We start from the raw sequence: 15,212 nt of genomic DNA on the forward strand, positions 1-15,212 counted from the left end.
AGGCATTCGCGACTAATATAACGTTAATTTAGGTAAAAAGTGGGTTGGTTGATCATGGTAAATATTAAATATAACCAGCCGGTGATTGTGTTAAACCAATCCTTGTTTTTGCAGGAATGCAAATTTTATAAATAAAAAACACTTCAAAAGCAATTCCGTAATAATGTGACCTTGGTTTTGCATATTTATGAAGCGCTTTGAGTAGAGCAATGATAGCACTGGTCATTGACTTTCAACGTGCACATAAACAGTGCAATCTCGATCTTTATGGTATTTGAGCAACATCCGCGTGCTAAAGTGGTGTGACGTGGTGGGCCCTGTGTATTGCAAGTCACTTCGAGTTTATCATCAACATCATCGGCCATGACCACGAACAGCTTGGATGATGATCCCACCAAGCCGTTGTCAGCTCGCATGGTGCTGCGAAGTCACATTTCAGCTCGCGCCTGCACACCAGCTGGTTCCATTGCTCCATCCTGACTGTTGGACTTCCTTTCGGGCAAGTTTACTCCCTCGGCTGCCACTCTATCTTTAGTCTCGTTCAATGGTCATGTGTGAAATAAAAACATTATGTTGATGAAGTTTATAATTTATTTTTTATTTTTTATTTACCTCGCCTGTGACTGTTAGTGCCACGAGTGGCTGCAGGAGTACCACGGGTAACGTGAATCCATTGTCTTTGGTTCTATTGGGTAAAGTCACGTAGGTGAAAATAAAATAACAAAAAATCACGACGTTTCGGCCACAACACAAGCGGCCTTCATCAGGTGAAGGGACGAGACTGTCTGGAGGACAGCGCTGGAGTGGGAGAAGCCACGCTTAGATCACGACCTTTAAGCTGTGTGAGAAGAAAAACACAAAGCGCCTTGACAAAGGAATTAGCATATAATTTAGCATTGAAATGGCTCATTGAAATAGCTAAGTTAAAGTATACACATCCGCAGAGGTACCCCTTGACAAAGGATCCTAGCAGTCACGAAAGCTTTAAATCTAGAAGTGAATCCATTGCTTCGCCATCGTCAATATCTGGGTTGGGACAAAGTACTTTGAACCCATTAAGTATAAACAACATTCAATCACACATTATTAAATGATGAAATGTCGTTGGTGAGCTAAAACTCAAAACGTGCATCAATGACACTGGGACCTTAAAAGGAAATAAAACCCAATAGGCATCGTTTGGGGCATTGCCACAAAAATATTTCAGATTTTCCTTTTAAAGTGTTCAGTTTTTGTCGTGTGTAATTGTGCACAATAACTTGTAAACTAAGGTTGAATATGATTGAATGGCAAAACATCCTAAGCTATAATTTACTTGTAACTGAAAACATTTGCAATTAAGCTAAAGTATGAATCCATTATTTATTTCCATCACGCACATTGTATATACGGTACAAGGATCATGATGCCCACATACTCAAGGAAGGCATATTCTTAACAATCTCTAACGTATGACAAATGGAAGACGCTTTAACTCTTCCTCAGGCAAATTGAAGGAATTATGAACTTTGTGTGGCAAATTAGATTTTAAGATTGTTCATCACGATTGCACGCGTAGCCAGTGTCTCGCATTATGCCTTTTTTATTTCTATAATTTAAGCGTTTATGTGGTAGATGGGCAATGGAAAATAAATCTGTTTTAATGGAAGAAATATCAATTTTAGTAGCAGATGATGATTTAAAAGTTTTTTGTCGTGGCATGCGTGGCGAGTTTTGAGACGGACAATCTGCATCAGGCCGAGAGCTCTGCACGCAGTGCTCAATGCTGGTGGTCATTCCATTTATTTTCTGGCCTGCGCTTCTCTCCTGTGATGGATTTGTCATCATATTACAGTTTTTGGCTTGCATGTTTTTGAATTGTCACGATTGATTTGTATCTGTGGCTTAAAAGGTACTTTGCAGCTTCTGGCTTCATCAGAAGAAGACCTGATATTCACTTTATGGCCAATGAGAACTTAAGTGGCTGAGAGAAATAGTCAAACAAGAAGCTCATTGTGTTGTGGAGGTGTTACCATGTTTACGGCACAATAAGCTGCGAGCTGCAATTCTCGTGCATTTGTACCGTAGTGACACCCGTCGGTGTTGAACCGCCCATACGGAAACAACGACTATCCTCCCATCGCAATCGAAGAGCGCGGTCAGACTGCGAGGTCACCGGAGCCTGCCGGCCGGACCATGGGTCGCTACTCGGGGAGGTCGTTCCGGCTGATCTGCATGCTGTGCTTCACGTCGGTCTTCTTCGTCACGGAGCTCGTGAGCGGCTACGTGGGAAACTCACTGGCTCTCGTGGCAGACTCGTTCAACATGCTGTCGGACGCCCTCTCGCTCACCTCGGGCCTCGCGTCGGCGAGGCTGGCGCGCTGGCCTGCCACGTCGAGGCACACCTACGGGCTGGTGCGCGGCGAGGTGGTGAGCGCCCTGGCCACTGCCTCGTTCCTCGTGGCGCTGTCCCTGTCAGTGGCGGTGCAGGCGCTCAAGGCCCTGTCCCAACCGGACGTCATCGACAACCCCAGGCTGGTGCTCATCGTCGGGGCGCTGGGGCTGTCGGTGAACTTGACGGGCTTGATGCTCTTCCAAGATTGCTTCTCGTGCAGCCGGCTGTGCGCGAGGTTCAACGCCGCGGAGGGCACGGACGATCGCAAGCCGAGGACGGGTGACAAGTCAACGAAATTATTTCCCACACATTTCATTGCTAAACACTGACACGTACTCATATTAATAACATTCAAGAAGGCCTTACTTAATCTTCAGACAATCTTCAGCAGCATCATGCATTGAGATGTTTGGAGAATTTCACTTAAAGAGTGTCTTGTGTGTGGGAGGGAACCAGGGTAGCCGGACAAAACCCTCGTGGATGATGGGATAATCCTAAAAGGTCTGTACAAATGGATTCAATAATTGATTTGTAGTATGTGTACTGCCATGTGGTGGCCTCAGCTCGTGTGATTGAAAGTTTCACAACTCTGCGATGCACTCAAAGTGTTGGAGTGCAGGTGCTTAGCTCCTATCCCTCTAACCTCCCCCGACACCCACGACACGTCTTACACAACTATTACTATAATCACCCACTACAAGTGTTATATGACTATTACTGTATTCATACAACTATCACTATAATCATGTTACTCATAACGCCGCATCAGCTGAAAGATAATTGATGCTGACATTGAGTCGGGCTGAATGTGTGACATGAAGATGGCCGGTTGCTTAATGCAGCTTAAGTGAAAAAGAAAATTACACTGATGTATCGATGAAACGAGAGATACATTTACTCTTTAGTTCTTTCGGTAAAGTCACGTAGAAAGAACATAAATTAAATAATACGACGTTTCGATCGCAACACAAGCAACCGTCATCAGGTAGAAAACAAACATTGTGAACTTAGAAATAAAATGCAATACAACAGAGAGAGAGAGAGAGTCGGCCAACACAACAGTCAGCACCTCACCTGGTTGATTGCGTTCTTCCAAAGATTGCCACATTTGAGAGAGAGACAAAACACGGAGACGCACAGACAGACACACAAACAGAGAGAGACAACACAGAGACACACAGAGAGAGACAACACAATATAAACTCAAATTTAGCAATCTTTTAAAGAACGTAATCAACCAGGTGAGGTGCTGACTGTTGTGTTGGCCGACTCTCTGTGTTGCATTGTATTGTATTTCTCAGTTCACTAGGTTTAGTAACAGGGTTTTACCCTTTTATCTGGCACCAAAACTGACACCTTTATACAAGGGATCATGTTTGCAATAACCACAACACAAGCAGTCAAAATGCAAACAAAAAGAGACAACTCTGATAATAATATTGGCACTGTCCTTGAATTTGATTGGTCCACACCCGAGACGGCTTTTCTTAGAGCCCAGTCTCCACTGGTGTTGGACCAGAAGACGCCAAAAGGCGTACAACTCAAAAACAGCGCACTATCAGAGTATTGAGAGCTCGGAGTAAGCATTTACACTATGAGACCTCCTTTGCCAGTAGCAAGATATAGTAATAGGTTTTTACCCTTTAATCTGGCACAAAAACTGACACCTTCATTCACTAGGTTTGTTTTCTACCTGATGACGGTTGCTTGTGTTGCGATCGAAAGTCGTATATTTAATTTATTTTCTTCCCACGTGACTTTACCGAAAGAACCAAAGAGTAATTCCTGCAGTCACGAAAGCTTCAAATCAAGTTTGAGAGATACATTTCACTTCACTTATTTTATCCAACCAGAGGAACGACTAATTTTCACATCAGGAGAGTATAAGCTGTGGTACGTGTGAAAAACTTTAATATAAAGTGAACAATTGGCAACATAACAATTCTCATGCATGTTTAATACCTATGCTTAATATTTATATATTGAAACTCTCTAATTCACAGGAGATGAAGAAATGGGAGCCTCCGTTAAAAGGTCCAAAGAAAATGCCATTAATATCCGAGGTAATTGAACCAAGCATCTGAATGCCAGAGTTCTGGCAATCTTAGTCATATTTCCAAGATGAATTAGGACACATTTTACAATGTTAATCTCATGTCTAATGGTAAAGTAAATATACATGTATTTTCTTCATGTATATACAGACGGGGTAAACCAATGGTGCAGTGCTTTGCGTGGACAGCGAGTTCTATAATTGGCTACAGCTAACATCAGTGGGTATCTGAACCCGTCCTGGACACTCCCTCCACCAGCCCACACTGACCAGGCTCTCATTTCTGTCGTTCAGAAAACCCATCGCCACTGAAACATCAGTGCAGGCGACGAACACACAATTAACAACATGCAACGATGTGCATTGTGTGTGTAACAGTTATTGTCCTCGTCCAGACCACCGGCTCAAAATAACTGAATGCCAAGAAATTTGACAAAATTGACCTGCCGATGTGGACCGGTCCGGAGCTTGCGTACGCATGGCGCACACGCCCCCGCGTGCCGCTGCATCTAATTGACCCCGGCGCGGCGAAGTGCAGTCCGATAGCTCCCACGACGCGCGTGACACGGTGAGGCCGTCGTCCAGCAGCGGAGTGACACGGGCGGCCCATGTGCGTCGTCGCCCAGGGGTGCTGCTCCACACGCTGGGAGACGCGCTCGGCTCCGTCACCGTGGTCATCACCGCCATCATCTTCAACGTGAGGCCCATAGCCAGCAAGGAGGAGTGCAACTGGCAGTGCTACATTGACCCAGCCCTCACCATCGCCATGACCCTCATCATCATCACCTCCGCGGTGCGTCTCATACGGGAGGCGGCCGTGATTCTGCTGCAGATCGTGCCCCCGGACATTCTCATCAAGGACATCGGTGAGCGTTTCTCTTCTCTAGCATGAAGCCGGGCACAGCGGCAGAGTGAGCGAGTGGCTTGCAGTAAAATGAGAACAATTTTGTTGAAAAGTCAGCAGTGGTTCTGTGTTTAGATTCGCACCCGGAGATCGCTTTCACGTTTTGAGTCGGCTGCTGCTGAGACCCTTATCCATGCCATCATCTCATGCCAACTCAACTACTGTAACTCTCTCACTCCTCCACTTCCCTCCACACACTCTCCTACCCTCTCGCCTCTCATCTCACTCCACTCCCCTCCACGAACTCTCCTGCCTTTCCCCTCAACGCACTTTCTGCTCTAGCAACTCAGGATTCCCGTTGAAGCTCCCAGTCAACCATTGCTCCATGGTAAGCAATGGCAATGGCTTGGAGAGGCCTTCACCCAGCTGTGGATTAATCGTGGCCGATGATGGCGGTGAAGGTAGTGATACTGGAGAAAATCCAAGCAGATGAATGGTGCTTGCGCCTGCGTTGGTTTTAACCAAGGGCCTTCACTTCAGTGGCCCTGTGGGCGGGCACGCAACACGCCATGCCGGAGCCATGCTCCCAGCCGCGCCATCACGTACATTTGCGTGTTTAACTTATCGGTAATTGCTGCATAGGTGGCCTTGGTTGTGCTGCTGTGCAGCTCTCCCATGTTTTATTCAGGTTGTACAGCATATTGTTCAGCGTGGTGTCTGACATTTCACTCCATGTGCTTCGAACCTTTTTCAGGAACTCATCACTTCCTATAGACTCTATCCTGCTCCACGCATTTAGGCGCTTCTTCAGGAAGTGCATTCTAAGATCCTCAAGCTGTCAGCTCATGGAGCGAAACGTGGAGTGGACATGAAGGAGCATAGGCCATCACACAAACTCCGGTCATCCTCGCAGCGGCTTTTGGCTAACTATCAAACAAAGACGGTCACTGCATCGCGCAAGTTTCAGATGTGCTTCTGCGGCCGCCTGGAACGCTCTTCCGATATTAGGAAGCCACTGGAGCGATGCAATTTTAAATATAGATAGAAAACTAATTTCTTTCGAACTGACTTTTGTTTTTATTTTTTTGTCCTCCCCCTGCACCTCCGAATATGTACGGTGTGAAAGAATTTCAATATACTGTACATACAAATCATCGAACATTGTACCAAACAACACACGTCACAACTCACACACGGGGTTGCCAACTTTTCCACTGTAGACCAAACCTGGACATATTCTCAGTCAGCCTCGGTCTAGTAATAGGTTTTTACCCTTTTATCTGGCACAAAAACTGACACCTTTATACAAGAGATCATGTTTGCAAAAACCACAACACAATTAGTCAAAAGGCAAACAAAAAAGACAACTGATCATATGCACTGGCCTTTGAATTTGATTGGTCCACACCTGAGACGGCTTTTCTTAGTGCCCAGTCTCCACTGGTGTTGGACCAGAAGACGCCAAAAGGCGTACAACTCAAAAACAGCGCACCATCAGAGAAACAACCTAGGTCTATTATCAAAACTGTGAAGTAAACTGCATAGAGTTCAACATAATACCGTTTCCATGACTCGGTAAAAATCAATTGCTGCTGCCACCCAAACACACATACCAATTCCTGAGACAAACACGGAGAGGTGAAAATCCAAACGCAAATCGAGGCGCGATGTCAGTTATTCACTTCCTCGTTCATTCGATCTGGCATGCGTGTGTGTGTGTGCGTCTTTGTTTTTTTGGGATGGGGGCCTGCAGAGCAGAAGCTGAGTGGGATTCCAGGCGTCCAATCCATCCACCGCCTGCATGTCTGGCGGCTGACGGCCGGCCGCGACGTGGCCAGCGTTCACATCAAGTGCGCGGGGATGTCCGACTACGCCACGGCAGGCCTCCACATCCACGACCTGCTGCAGCTGGAGGGCATCGACGACATCACCGTGCAGCCCGAGTTTGCGCTGCCGCGTCACGGCGACTGCGAGTTTCCCTTCCCCGTGGCGGACGACTGCAATGAGCGTGGGGCCTCCAGCGTGGCCGAGAAGCCCGAGTGGAGCGCCGCGACCCCGGTCACGGAGAAGGCCGGGGGCGAGCGGTTTGGGGCCACGCAGAGTGGAGCGGACGCACAATGGGGAGCGCACGTCGTCACGAGGAGCTCCAGGTTGTGATTAGTTGCTTGAATGAGCAGAAAGAGCTTTTTTTTAAAAATGGATTTGTCCCTCTCTGTCATTTTCATTAATGTCAGAGCTGGCCTCAGCATACGTGGCGCCGAGGGCAGACAACAATTGTAGTCGAGCCAATTGGCGCCCCTCACGGCGCTGTGCCCGGGTCATCCATCCCCAAGGTCGGCCCTCTCATAAAGTTGATTGAGGGCCAGCCTGGTGGAAGTGAGGTCTGTTTTACTGTTTTGCTGTCTTGCCACCGGCTGCTGAGTGATTCTAGAATTCATGACTTTTATGGGGGCAGGCAATTGTAGAACAATTGGACCTTGCTAGCGCCACCTCGCTTGAGAGAATGAGATCCTCCATCCCCGTGTCTCTGCCACCCAGTGACTCCACAGTCAAATCGCTAACCAGTTGCCTGCAACCTATGGGTTGAATGCAGTTAAAAGTGTGGGACAAATGGCTGAGTCTCAGGAAAATACAATCACGTCCTTCTCCTTCATCATGTGATGCCTTTGATGGAGGCTGCGTTTCTGCCACTTGTGTTTAAAAGTCGATGTCCACTCGCCACTGCGTTGATTTAGATGATGTTCTCACGCTTGGGTGACCACTTTCAGTGGTATCATATCAGGGAGGGGGCATTTTTGACCCATGGTGACAAGGGATGGGGGGTTGTTTATTCTTAATCCTTAACAAGGTTGCAAAACTGTATAATTGTTACACTAATATCCATAATGAAAAATGTTAAATGTTTTTTATATATGTTGGCTAATTTAAGTGGCACTCTGGAGATATACAGTACAGTATGTACGTATTACAATAAACAAGGTTCTCGAGAAATATTAAGAACCTTCAATTGTATTATCTTGCGAAGAAATATTTATTTTAAAAAAAAATTTCGTTGTAATCAACTTCACACTTAACCGCTGTAATGTTACACTGTACAGGACATCTCTGATTGCAATCGCCGTCTGATCTCTTGAAGCCATATACGTTGTTACATATCACATGTCAAATAAAAGATTGATACATTATAGAGGCGCGTCGATTCATCCAGATGATTCCTGAAGCTCATGAAAGCGTGCATCGAATCGCGTCGCGTTCGTGTTCCTTGTCACTGCAGCCACGAGAGACGCCACCACTGCTCACGACGAAGGGAAAGAATCGCGTCGTGACGTTGAATCGTGACGATTAATAGAATAATGTACAGCTCTATGTCAATGCACGCTGGTAAGTGCGGGTTGCCGAAGTGACGGCCCTAGCACTGGTTCAAAACATTGCTGATGTTGGCCGCGATGGGGAATCAAACCCAGATGGGCCGGGTTGATGTCGCAGACCGCGAGAACAACTTGAGCCACCGCCCCACTTTCTTCAAATAGATCGGGTGATCTTCGAATTCAGGTGATCGATGATTTAAAAGCGGGAGCCCCGTCAAGATCTTGCGTCCGCTCCGCCACCAAAATAATCTCGCCGTGCTTCAAGGAAGGCGTTCTCTGCCTCGCGTGGGGTTTTTTTTTGGGGGGGTGGGGGGGGAGGAAATCCGATTCAAAAGTCCCGGGGAGACACGGCTGTTGATCGGTTGTATTGCGCCTCCTACCGGCGGGGCCTCTTGCAGCCACATCCACGCCGTGGTGACTCAAGCCCGGGCGGTCACACAACCCTCGTGGGGCACGCGTCCCCTACGGGGTGGGGAGGAGAGAGAGAGGGGCCCTCATCCAGCAGTGGATTGACAAAGGGCTGTACATTTTTCTTTGGTTCTTTCGGTAAAGTCACGTAGAATGAGAATAAAATTATAAATTGATAAAATAAAATAACACAATAATATTATTTTATTCTCATTCTACGTGACTTTACCGAAAGAACCAAAGAATATGAATCCTTGCAGTCACGAAAGCTTTAAATCGAAATTTAAAAGGCTGTACATTTTTATTTGGGTCAAAATGTTATTTCGGTTTGAACCTACCATCTGCGTGACTTTACCGAAAGACCCAGAGAGAAATGAAAGACCCGAAGAATAATAATTCCTGCAGGCGCGAAAAGCTTTAAAAGTCAAGGACTGTACATTGGTGCTGTTATTTTGAATGAAAATGACTTCCGGATTTGTTTAGACAAAGGTTATACGCGGAGAGAGTCTCGCATTGATCATGGCTGATTATGACAGTGATCACGGTCGGAGATGCAATTGTAGTTCATACCAAACAATGGTACGTAAGAGAATAACAAAACACGCAATCTCTTCAAACCGGAATGTTGGCAACATTTGAATTTGCCTCGTGCCACATCGCGGATGATCTCGCCATGAGCTCTCTCAGAAGCTAAGCAGTGTTGATCCTGGTGAGCGCTCGGTTAGTGTTACCCCCTCAGATGTTGTCGTGGCTAAGCTCCAGTTTCTCTGTTTTCCTCCCACATGCGAAACTCTCACTCATGGAGCTGAGCAAAATCCCAGTGTAGGACTTTACTGAACAAGAGGTTTGATACTCGATGAGACTTTCCTGAGTAAATGTCATTATGACATTTATTAAACCTGGGTAATTGTATCACCACGGAAGGACAGAGCTATAAAGAAGGAGCAACAATCAATGGACAAAAGCAGTGAATGTCAACGGTCACTCAAGATGAGGTGAGGGCAGCAATGGCCTTTGGATACAGTGGCACGGTTTGTATTGATCACAAAAACACAAGAGCCAGGACGCGTTCATCCAGCAGTGGTTGTAAAACTGTCAACTCATTCATCAACTTACAGTGCCGGCCCTCGTGGATAGAAAACACAGGGCATGTCTGAAACTCGCTGAACACTGCGCATGGAACAATGCATTTTTTTTACCTCCACAAAGTTAACCCACCTTGGGATATTTAGCAGCGCCACGCCAGGCATCCCATAATCTACGCACACACCCTGTTGAACCTGGTCGACAAATCGTTCCTAAAATAGCCTTTACATTTCCCACACACCATAAGGACTCTACCAATACCCAATGAAACATTGCTTTAATTGGTAAATGCAGAAGTGGACCTGTAGGACCAACGGCCAACAATGTACATATTCATGCTCAGCTCTTTTTTTGTGAATCCATTGTTGGTTGGTTGACGGCTTCCTCATGCTGCACGGGTCGTGGGGGTACTTGGACCATACTTAACCACGCTGGTCAGTGCAGGTGGTTTAAGCAAGGAGATTAGACATGGGACCGTAGTACAGTATAACAATGGGGTTTTCCGAACTGCCCTCTGGCTGACAATGCAGCCTATGACCAAATCAGCCAGAATGCGGCCGAATCCATTGTTTTCAACATGAAACATTTCACCTGGATTGTATGTGTGTTGAACTTTTTTCGCACCATACGCAAGCCGACCGTGCTAATCGGAGGTGCGGATAAACTTAAAGTGATTCTTTTAAGCTATAAACTATGTTTCTTTTATATGACAAAATAAATGTTGCATCTAACGGATAACCTCGTGAGGTGTGTATACAGGTTATCAAGCGTCACATGCAGAGTGAACACGAATGAAACAGTTCTTGGAAGTTAAGCAGGTTCAAGCCTGGATAGTGCTCGGAAGGTGACACAGGTGGCATAGGTTGCTGTCAGGGCCTTCTTTGTGCATGTTCATTCAATATTAGTTGATTTTTTTTTTAAACAATCGACTAACATTCGTGACCCACCCCAGGCAGGCAAGAAATTGTAAAACGACTTTGTGCAACTCATAAAGTCATAATTGACCCTCTGAAGCTAGCGATTGCATTGGTTCCCACCTCCTATGCATCATTCTAATGTCACACACGCCAGTAAATACCCTCTTAGACGCAGAGATTATAAAACTTCCAACCCAGAAAAAACTGAGCCCAGCCAAGGTTTCACATGGATAGCACTGCTGCTGCTCCTGATGCCCCTGCTGCTCCTGCTGCTCCTGCTGCTCCTGATGCTCCTGCTGCTCCTGCTGCCCCTGATGCTTCTGCTGCTCCTGCTGCTCTTGCTGCTGCTCCGAGTGTCGAGGAGTGGGGCCAAGGCGTGGTCGTGGATGCTCGTGCTCCTCACCGTGTTGCCCACTTGCTGTTCTGCGCTGGCGGGAGCCGATTACGTTTACCGACCGCCGGTACGTGGCTGCGTAATGGCTCGTGCTCGGTGACCTCGTTCAGCCCACCGCGTGCGTCTGCTGCGGTTTGGTGGCCCGCGGGTGAGGCGACTGACAGAGTGGCAGCCAACGGTGGGTGGAGCGATGAGACTCAATAGTGGTCGAATGAATCGTAGAGCCCTGATATGTAAATTGCAGGACCTGACTATGTTTTGCACGTGTGCGTACAAACGACATGTTCTGGTCGAGTATGGTGCCGAGGCTCTTTAGATGAGTAGAAAACTGAATCCTGAAGTCCGCGACCGCCACACCTGATCCTCCCACAATTTTTTTCCGCAAACATTTTTTCGTTTCAGGTCTACGCAACAGTTAGTGGCGATGTGAATGGTGACACGTGCAGGATGGATTTCTCTTCCTGGTACTCTCCTCAAAGTTGTGACAATATCGTTGTAGTTGTCGTACTTGTGTGGCGATGGTGGTGGTGGTGATTATCATGGTATTCACCGATGAAGATTTGTATTTGATAAATATGTGTATTTTCCATTTCTTATGTAACGTAGTTGTCTTTTGTATTTGACTTCAATTGTCTTCATTTCCGTACTTGAGGTTATTGCTTTTGTCATTTTGGTGACCAAGGTCACTCTTGTAAATGAGACTATCCCCATACAGTCCAGCCGCCCCTGCTGCCAAAGGAATGTTTTATTTTATTAAGCAGAAAGACCAATTTTTTAGTGTGAAAGCTTCGTATCACAGATTGAGCTCTCTCCTTGTTTCTCCCTCTAGGCTCACAGACCGACAAGATCTCTGCCGTGACTGTGGATCCCTGCCCAACCCAGCCATGAATCCTCTGCAACAGCAAGACCACCAACATTCACGTCAATTTCACCAGCGCAGAGCAGTGCGCAGAACCACGCACGCTTTTTTTTCTACGGAGCCAATTGGCTACTGATCGACCAATGCCCAAACGTGTATCTGTCCGACGGTGCATTCTTAGACACTTCACATTTGCTGATGCAAACTACGAAACCCCCAACCGACCTGTACCACATCCTTTTACCAGTACTGTTGCCTTGATCTGTCTAGTTATCAGGCAAACTTTGATATGCAATATTTTTTTTTATCATGAATTAATATATAGTTACATTGCATATCATTGTGTTTAGGTTACGTACATTCTAAGGCGTCTACGTGTAAGTGTGTGCATTACAGTGTAGTGCGCATGTGCACAACACACCTAATGTGTGTGTCCATGTACACTTTGCGCACGTGTGTGTTCTTGTGTGTTCGTGGGGGAGTGGCGGTGCAGCGGTTATGCTTATGCTTTTCGAACTGGGCGACCCGAGTTAGTTTCCCGACCACGATTAACATCCGTAGCGAATTAAATCAGAACTTGGTCTTGGGCCTCTAGATCAGCTCAGCATTAAATTAGTGCCTGGTGCATTGTGTAAACATCAGCAGTGGGGGGACAAAAGTGGCAGGGTGTGGTGTTGGTCACACCACCCACTCGCGTACAATTTCGTCCTGAACAGCTGAGCACAGCACTTGCCCGAACAGTCAATGCGGGCCTATACAGGATTTGTTGTCTTTGTTCCCATGTGAAAATGTTTTTGTACCGTTGAATCCAATATATACTGGCAATCTGTGAAAAAGACCTTAATGCTCATCGGATTCCTCCATTAAAACTATAAAGATGCTGACATTTCAGTAGGCTCCCTCAATGGGTTGGCTTGTCAGCTTACATTCACTGCCAGGCAAAGGGCAGTTGTACTATTTGCTGAGAAGATAGCCGTGCTACCGTGCTACCGTCATACAGGTCCATATTGTCTCTTGAGATTCCCACAGTCTAGGTTTGCATATCTGATGTGGCACATGTTTTGAAAAATCCAATATGACGAGGAAGCTGTGATCGCAGTGAATGTTATCTATGCACAGCATTCCGTACAAAGGACAGGCACTGTTGATTTTAATTCTACGATTCCTATATGATATAATATAATGTTTGGGGATATTTTTATGAAAGCATTTGTTTTCAAATGTATGCAATGCAAGCATGACAGTGCGTCTACCATGGAGATGGAGCCATGGAATTAGCTCACTATCACGTGCTCGATGGATTGTTGTCTTCCAGGACCATGAGAGACGTAACGGCTTATGGAGGCCTTCACACGGCCGTGGATTGATTGTAGCTGCCGATGATGATGATGATATTATGTAAGACAATACGATAAAAGGTATCGGCAGTGTGTTTAAACCAGGGGTCGGCAACCTGCGGCTCTTTAATGACTGCTTCTTGACGTTATTCATTCATGACCACCGTCTATTTTTCACATTGTGGCTCTTGAAATACTGAGTTTTTTTTACCGAATTTTGTGGCTCTTCTTGTTATTTTGGTTTCCTACTCCTGGTTTAAACCATTGTTGAAACGCGTGCATTCCAACAGCGACCGCGTGCTCTTCAACGTAACGACGTTTCTTCAGAGAACACGCCACAAAAGACTCGTGTTGTGACGTGTCCTTAATGACCCGCATTGTATTGTTTCACGCAGGCTGCCTCGCACACTTTTTTGCCCAAAGCAGTTTTGAACGTTCCGTATGGGGAGGTTTTCCAGTGTCCATTGGCTTCACTAAATACGAACTCACTCACCCCTCCAACATCCTCCTTGCACCGTCACTGCCCGATCCCCTCCTCCCTGCTGACCCACCCCCGCGGGAGCCCCCCCAACTACCGCCGCCCGGAGTTTGGCTGGCAGGGTGCCTGCCACCTCGCCAGCTCCCGGCTCGTGCCGTTCGTGTTGGGGCGAGTGAAGTTCGTTGCTGGCCGTGACGTCACAAGTACGGTGGGCGGTCCGAAATTCGAATCGCGCGTAGCCGTGGGCGGCGCGTGCTGGATGCCGTTAAACCCCGAGAGCGCGCGCGCATGGAAAGCGTCGATGCATTTCGTGGCCAAAACGAATCGGTCGTTTTAAATGATTTTAAGTGATTTGCTGCTCGAATCAGCGTTGACGCTGAGTTCGTCTGTCTACGGCCCTGGGTCAGTGTTGGAAATTCAACATTCACATTGCGTGGGCGAGTATATTCACGTGACAATATAGGTCGACTTCCGCATAAATTGGTAGCAATTTTATTGACCCCTGAAGGATGATTGGCTGAGTCGACCCCCAACCAAGACTGGAGCTGCTGCTCACCTTCCCCTTGCGAGCTGCTCGCTCGAGCGATGGGCCACCTGGTGGGTTACCAAAGCTATTGCAGCAGTTTTCAATAATGCATAACATTGTAACAAAAAAAAGATTGGTTTAGTTATAGTTTCATTTATTTGGTATAGCCCTGTGAGCCATTCGGCTCTTGAATCGGGTGCAACCGCAACAAACAAAAAAAAACAAAAACATGAACAAGAAAACATCTTAAAGTGACTTTGTGCATGTGCAAACAGAAAATCCAGGAAAAAACATCAAAATATTCCTGAAATAGCACCGTACACCAACGCTGTGTGCAAAAATCCCAGTAGGATGCAAGTCAAACAACAACAAGAAAACTTAGATTAAGGCCATCAGTCTAACTCCGTACTACAATAAACAAAAACATGGCCAAACCAAAAAACTTTTAGAAATCACCAAAATAAAGCCATAAATGCAATGTAACAGTGATCATAGGAACTGTGACCGAATTTTTAACAATAAACTACATAAATAACATGTAACACCAAACCCTAGAGCCACAGCTGGC

General features: G+C 46.4%; 1 protein-coding gene across 1 annotated transcript; it reads left to right on the forward strand.

Annotated features, from left to right (window-relative positions):
- Window positions 1-239: 239 nt before the first annotated feature.
- Window positions 240-8,458, forward strand: SLC30A10 (solute carrier family 30 member 10). The gene is made up of 4 exons (XM_076067644.1): window positions 240-2,653; window positions 4,378-4,437; window positions 5,054-5,293; window positions 7,025-8,458. The coding sequence occupies exons 1-4, from the start codon at window positions 2,176-2,178 to the stop codon at window positions 7,426-7,428; spliced, it is 1,182 nt and encodes a 393-aa protein (XP_075923759.1). The 5' UTR covers window positions 240-2,175; the 3' UTR covers window positions 7,429-8,458.
- Window positions 8,459-15,212: the final 6,754 nt, after the last annotated feature.

Source organism: Petromyzon marinus, chromosome 17, assembly GCF_048934315.1.
Source record: "Petromyzon marinus isolate PM22_M1 ecotype Great Lakes invasive population chromosome 17, UKy_Petmar_22M1.pri1.0, whole genome shotgun sequence".
NCBI classification, from domain to species: domain Eukaryota; kingdom Metazoa; phylum Chordata; class Hyperoartia; order Petromyzontiformes; family Petromyzontidae; genus Petromyzon; species Petromyzon marinus.